At 32.1% G+C, this 7,779-nt stretch overlaps 1 protein-coding gene across 1 annotated transcript in view; it reads left to right on the forward strand.

The window, feature by feature from the left end:
* The window catches only part of LOC110022156 (sodium/hydrogen exchanger 7-like), a 30,125-nt gene that overhangs the window by 18,146 nt on the left and 4,200 nt on the right, over positions 1 to 7,779 (forward strand). The window contains exon 6 of the mRNA XM_020720972.1: positions 7,019 to 7,204. Coding sequence (XP_020576631.1) covers positions 7,019 to 7,204 — 186 coding nt within the window. The remainder of the gene's footprint in view (positions 1 to 7,018; positions 7,205 to 7,779) is intronic.

Consider the following 7,779-nt stretch of genomic DNA (forward strand, 5'->3'; position numbering starts at 1 on the left):
GGGAAGTGGGAGCTCTGGAGTGGGAGCTGATATCCTCCTAGCCTAGCCACGGATTTAGGGACTAAACACTGAGATTAACCAATGATTTTCTATGCAATGTATCAGGGTAGAGAATTAAAATTTCTCTTATTTGGCACAATTCATATTATGAACATTTATCTCATTTAATTTTACCATAGCCTCATTGTAGTGGGAAGGATGCTTTTTCACATAAGAATCTTCGTTACATAAACATAGTTAATAGATTAATATTTACTGTTTTAAATTTTTCATATTTGATTTGATAATAGTTTAGAAATTTAATTTTGATTACATCTTAACAATTGAAATTAGTGACAGTGATTTTAATTGACTTTCTGTGAATTTCCTAACAAATTTATCATTTCCAATTTAAACCTTCCCCGTATGATCGATATTTGGGGCTTAAATAGAAAGTCCATTATTACTTGATAATGATACGTATGCTTATGTAGAATCCAAATATTAATTGATTATATTTAATTAAATTTTACACAATCTATTGTAATAAAAATTCAGATCAACAATCTTCAGATCATCAATCACTCAAAATAAAATAATAAAAAGGATAAAATAAAAGTAAAAGTGGTCCCTAAAAATCTCTCCAAACTAATTCCCCAAATGAGAATTTTTAAAAGTTTCCAATACTTTCAGGACCTCTTTCAAAGTCCTAATCTTATTTCTTTTATAATTTTCCAAAAGGTGCCTTGGTTTCTCTTCAAAGTATGTCTAGATTCAATGTATTTCCCCAAGAGATGCCTTCTTTCGTGATATTTTTCATCCACCGGTGGGTGCCTCAAAAACCACTTCAAAATTCATAGAAACCAAATTTACTCGTCAAATAACTACCACCGGCGGTTAAGCGCGGGGCCTCTGGCGCTTAGGCTCAGCCTTCTCTGTCCAGATCTGGCGCTTAGGTGCCAAAACTCTTTTGCACATTTTTCACCTTTTTGCTCCAAATTTGATCCTTTTTCACTCCTTTAAGCATTTTCACCATTTTTACCTGTATTTGCAAGAAAAAACACAAAATACGTTCCATTAAAGCACAATATCTCAAAAATAAGTTTAAAAATGTGTCTAAAAATACTATATATTTTAGGTGTATCAAGATGTTATAAAGAACATTGACTAATTTAAAGTTTGAATAGTTCCAAAGACTGGCTCGACAAAGAAGATACCAGCTCTCACACTAGTGTTCCTTGATTACCTCCACCTGGGGGCTAACATATAGTATCAGAACCTAAAACAATAAACCAAGTTGGGGGCTTTAACCTGTCACTTTAAAGTCCTCTAACTTTACACCCTTCAAAGATTATTTCCCTATTTATTTGCACTCAATCATATGAATTACATTCTCATTCATATAGCCTCATGTGATTCTTTCCAATTGTTGAATAAGACAATACCAGCCCGGTTCTTACATATTCTCACAAAAAAATTAACATTTGGATAGACCAAATCAAGAAGTAAATGAAGTACATGGATTTAAATCATCACAACTTCTTCCAACATTAAAGATTAATACTTTCCACCACTTCCATCCAATACTTTTAATTACTTATCATTTTAAGGAGAAAGATAAAGAAAACAACTTAGAATCCATGAAGAAAATAAAATTACACTTTAGTTTAAAAGTAGAAATCATTGTCAAACAAACAAGAAGTCTCGATTAAAACCAAAAGTAGTTCAATAACAAAAGATAAAAACTTATCTCAAATCCTCCACCAAACTCTTGAAGTTCCTTTGAATCTCTTCTCTTTTACAACACTCTTGACTCTTAAAATCAAACTAAAAACATAAATGATAAAGTAAATTTGTGGTGTATGAAAATCTCTCCAAAACTCTCTCCCAAAAATTCCCCTTTCCAGCACTTTTAGAACTTTCAAGCACACTTCAAAAAGTCTCAACTTCCTTCTTTTATAAATCTTCAAGAGTTGCCTTGATAACTCTTCAAAATGTGTCTCAATTCGATGTATTTTCCAAAGGATGCCTCCTTTCATAAGTTTTGTAATATTATTTTCGTTTCTAGTGGTCATAACCACCCTCTTTAGCCAACACGTGCCTCAAATGTCCCTTTAAAATTCAGCAAAATGAAATAAACTGTCACATAACTGCCTCTAGCACTTAAGCGCAGGGCCTCTGGTGCTTAGGCGCGGCCTTCTTTATTTCACCGGGCTTAGGTGCCAAAACACTTTTGCACCATGTTCACATTTTTGCTCCAAATTTGATCCTTTTTCACTCCTTTCAGCATTTTTCACATTTTTACTTGTACCTGAAAGAAAAACATACAAATACCTTTCATTAAAGTGCAATATCTCAAAAATAAGTATAAAAATATGTCTAAAAACTATATATATTTTAGGTGTATCAAACTCTATATATTTTAGGTGTATCAGAAGTAGACCTTTCAAAAATTCAAGTGATCGCTAATTTACCTTACCCAACAACTGTGAAGGAAATTAGGAGTTTTTTAGGACATACTGGATTCTACAGGCGATATTTTAAAGATTTTTAAAAAATTGCTAAGCCTCTATGCCATTTACTAAAAAAAGATGTAATTTTTAATTTTGATAAAGAGTGTCAAAAAACTTTTGAATTATTAAAGGAAAAATTAGTCACTACATCAATTATAGTTTCACCAGATTTGGAAAAACCTTTTGAATTAATGTGTGATGCTAGTGATTACGCTATTGGAGCTGTTTCAGGACAAAAGCATGATAAGATTTTTAAAAGTATCTACTGTGCTAGTAGAACTCTTAATGAAACTCAAATTAGTTATACCACAACTGAGAAAAAGTTATTAACTGTAGTATATAATTTTGATAAATTTATATCATATTTAATTAGAACTAAATGTATTGTGCAAACAGATCATTCTGCTATTAAGTTTTTAATGAAAAAGAATGATGCAAAACCTAAAAAGAATGATGTAAAACCTAAATTGATAAGATGGATTCTTCTTTTGCAAGAATTTGACTTCAAAATAGTAGATAGGAGAGGAGCTAAGAATGAAATTATTGATCTAAATTGTTGATCTTCTGTTCAGGCTTGAATTAGAAAAATCACTCTATTTTGAAAAAGAGATTAATGGACATTTTCTAGATAAAGAATTGTTCATTCTTAATGAGTGGTGTATTTCATGGTATGCCGACATTGTGAATTTTGTTATTAGTGATATTATACTCTATGGCATAACATACCGACAAAAGAGAAAGTTTTTATCTGAAGCTAAGAATTATTTTTGGGATGACCCGTTTTTATATAAATAGATAAATTATCTTATTATTCGAAGATGTGTTCCTTTTGAAGAAACTCATGAAATTATCCAAAAATGTCATAATTCTGATTTTGGTGGATATTTTGGTGTTAATAAAACAACATATAAAATTTTACAATCTGGATTTTATTGGCCTACAATGGCCTACAATCTTTAGAGATTTCTTTAGAGATTTTAATGCTTATATGAAAACTTGTGATCAATGTCAACGAGCAGGCAATATTTCTAGAAGGAATGAGATGCCCTTCAATTATGTGTTAAAAGTTGAGATATTTGATGTTTGGGGATTAGATTTAATGGGACAATTTATAATATCATTCAGAAATTTATATATATTATTAGCAGTAGATTATTTATCCAAATGAATCAAAACTATTGCTTTACCTCGATGTGATGCTTAAAGTGTTGCAAAGTTTTTAAGAACGAATAGATTTTGTAGATTTGGTATGCCGAGAGTAATCATAACTGACGGGGCAAGTCATTTCAGAAATGCAGTAATGAAGAAATTATTAAAGAAATATTATATAAATCATAGAATTGCTACTGTTTATCATCCTCAGATAAGTTGTTTGGCTGAAATATCTAATCGTGAAATTAAAAGAATATTGGAAAAATCCATTAATCTAACTAAAAAGGATTGGTCACCTAAACTTGACTATGCTTTGTGGGCTTATAGGACTGCATACATAACTCCTATAGGAATGTCCCCATACAGACCAATATTTGGGAAAGTGTGTCACATACTAGTTGAACTTGAGCATAAAACATATTAAGCTATTAAGGAATTTAATTACAATTTGAAAGATGCTGGCGAGAAAAGGTTATTGCAATTAAATGAGCTTGAAGAGATAAGAAATGAATCTTATGAAAGTGTTAAGATTTACAAAGAAAAGATGAAGATATGATACGATTGGAGAATTCTAAATAAAATTTTTCAGCCATGGCAACAAGTTTTGATTTACAATGCAAGATTTTGATTTACAATGCAAGACTTTTGATTTACAATGCAAGACTAATATTATTTTCAAGCAAACTTAAGTGGATGGGCTCATTTTCATTTTTTGTGATGAAAGTTTATCCCTATGAAGCTGTGGATATCAAAGATCCTAAAATTGATAAAATATTCAAAGTGAATGATCACAGGCTGAAATCCTACTTTTTAGGTGACCAACATAAATTAAATGATTTTCTGATGATGGATCAACCAGAATAAGCACTGGTTACATCGGGTTGACGACGTTAAACCATGCGCTTTGTGGGAGGCACCCCATAGTTATCTGTGTGTTTATTTGTATTGTTATGTTCTTGTGTGTGATTTAGAAAATTTTGGTAGTATTTTGACCATATATTGAGTTAGTGATTATTCTAAGACCTTAAAAGATGACTTAGACATATTAGAGCGAATGTTTGGACGTTAAGTTGACCTGTGCTAAATTGAACACTGGCGCTTAAGCGCAAAAGTTAAAAAATATATGTTAATTTGGTTTCTAGGAGCTTTAATCGTGAATTGGTTAACTTGAACGTGTAAGAGAGATTTCACCACACCTCCATTTAACCCTTAAATTCTAAGTGAAAAGAGAGAAGTTTTGAAAAATGTCTAAAAATGTCTTCTTGGGAGAGTGTTCTTGGGAGAGTGATTTGAAGAAGAGGAAGGAAGCAATGAGAAAGAAGTTTATTAGTCAGAGTGCGCAAGAGATGTATAATGGTTTCCTCGGCGTTATTTTCGAAGGAATAGCGGAGAAAATCACAAATATTGAGGCTATCGTAGCTTCAATTGAAGCGAAAGTGATGGAAGTTAACACACATCTGGATCATATGAAATGGCAACTTAAGATGCAGTTTAGCCATATCAGTTTTATAGAAGAAGCAGACAAGGCAATGTATCTGAAGAGCAAGTGGATTGAAGAAAATTCAACCAAAGTTATTAATCATCGTTTGTTCTTTCAGATGTACATTCCAAATGCTGAAGGAGATACTAACGATAGGCCAAAATTTGTTCCATCAACAAGAGAATGGAATTAAGTTTGTGAATTTGTGTTTATGTGTTTACTATTTGTTAATGTTAAGTGTGTTTTAATGTGTTTTTATATGTTAGTATTGTTTAGTGTTTGTGCTAGGAATTTTCTCATCTAAGATTATTTGGATTGAGAATTTATGTATTTGAAATTGTTTGTAATTGTTCGTGAATTAATATAAATGTTTTGTTTGTGTGGCATTTTGTGTTATTTAGTGTCAAATTGAATTAGTTTAAATCAATGAATCTTGAGTAAGAGGAGAATTAAGAGGGAAGAAAATAGTATATATAGTTTTTTGAGACCACAGAGGGTTGGTTGACTTAGGCTAGGAGTGCATTTCACTTAAATTGAAAAAAATCAAAATCTGTGCACTGGCGCCTAAGCACCAAAACTCGCACTTAAGCGCTGCCTAAATTGATAGACTAACGCCTTAGCGCCAAACCATTCAAGCTTAAGCGTCGATTCACAAAAACTGGTTCGCAAACAGTTTTAAGTGAATTTATGGTCCAAAAAACTCAATTAATGCACCTCAGCTCGCCTTCTTCCTCAATTTTTTTGTGATTTCTAGGCTAAGGCATCACCTATTTTGAAGATTTCTTTGTGGATTCAAGCCAAATTTGTTAGATTTGATCTTCTTGAGGTAAGAGCTTCACTTCAATGCACAAATTTTTATATTTTCACCATATATTTTGAGCACATTCATGAGCTACCCGAAAATCACTATTCATGGTGAAAATTTTGGAAAATTTGATGGAAAATGCATGGATTTGTTAGTTTAAGCTTTCAAAAGTTGAGTTTAGTGATTTGGAGTTCATTGAGGAATTTATTTTAAATTTTATACATTTTTTAGAAAATGACACCAAGAATGAAGAGAAGTAAGGGGAAAGCTCCGTTTGATTCAAGTAAATTTGTTAGTTTGAGAGCTCCGGATTGGTATAACGATGCATTCCGTTTGATTCAAGTAAATTTGTTAGTTTGAGAGCCCCGGATTGGTATAACGATGCACTGCATTCAAGAAAATTAATTCCTGAGTGATGTTTTAAAAATCCAGGAGAAACTATTGAAGAGTTGATAGTTAGCTGTTAGTGGGAGCGATTCTATTATTTTTCTGCTGTCGTCGTGAATTCAGTGGTACGAGATTTCTATGCTAATCTCTCAGAGGCTGATGAAAGAGTCATAGTGAGGGGGAAGACAGTATTATTTCCTCTTGAAAATAATTAATCAATTTTATCAATTGCCCCTGAGTAAGTTGTGTTTTTATTCAAACTATAGTCTTATTGAGGAGAAGCTAGATGAGATTATTTCATCTTTGACTATTGGGAGGGGACTATGGAAAATTACAAATGAAAGAAGGGTAAAATTTTCTACTTCAAAGTTAGATGCCACTGCAAAGGCATGACATTATTTTATTTTTGCTCGACTACTGTCTACAAATCATTTGAGTGAAGTGACTCGAGATAGAGCAACTTTGAACTATTGTATTTAGTACTCCGAGCCTATTGACATAGAAGGATTGATTTATGGAGTTATTACTAGTTCTGTTGTCACTGCTACTACTGCACGTTTAGGATTTACATCCTTGATCTTTTTATTATGCGAGTAGGCTGGTGTTAGATATGACAACTGGGAGGAGATCTTACAACCACTGAAGCCCATTACCAGTGTGAATGTGAAGACTTATTCACATCATTCTATTTTTGGTTGGAAGGGTGGATTTCCCAGTAGTTCTGCTGCTTGTACTTCACGGGCCTCTACTTCACAGGCTTCTACATCACGAGGTCAGACTTGTGGTTCTGATTCTCAGTTACAGCTTATGGAAAGAATATTGAATAATGTTATTTACACCAATGAAAAAAATGGAAAACTTAGAGCATTTTACAGAGCATATGGATGGGTATATGAAGAGATAAAGTAATTATGAGGAGGAATATAACATAGATATGGAGCATCTCAATAGAGGTAATCAGAATGTAGTAATTCCCCAGCATCTTAGGTATCCACCATATGAGCCTACAACTGTTTGGCGTAGTGATGATAATGATGAAGAAGAGGGTATAATTAGTTTGGATCTTTAGTTCTATTTTATGTTTGTAGTTTTTGTATTGTTATGAACTGTTGTTGGTATTAGTATTCTGTACTTTTGTTATATTTTTAGTTGTGATTATAAAAACTGTTATTTTTTATTATGTTGTGCTTTGTTTCGTATACATTCTGTGATGTATTTGTGTTTAGTGAGTAGTTATTATGTGTGGTCGTAATTGTTTTAATTATGTTGTTGTACTTAGTTAGTATTTGTTAAACTTAATTCTGGAATCTTAGAAAGGTTTAGGATTTAGCTAACTTGTCACTTAAAGCTGCATGTTTAAAATTTTCAATTTACTACAAGTTATTTTTTCTTATGTTGCAGTCATGTATGTTTGTTAGTGTGTTTATTTGCTTTTATGTTATACTCCACTGCATAGAAGTCTG

The sequence above is a fragment of the Phalaenopsis equestris genome, unplaced genomic scaffold (genome assembly GCF_001263595.1).
Source record: "Phalaenopsis equestris unplaced genomic scaffold, ASM126359v1 Scaffold000174, whole genome shotgun sequence".
Taxonomy (NCBI): Eukaryota; Viridiplantae; Streptophyta; class Magnoliopsida; order Asparagales; family Orchidaceae; genus Phalaenopsis; species Phalaenopsis equestris.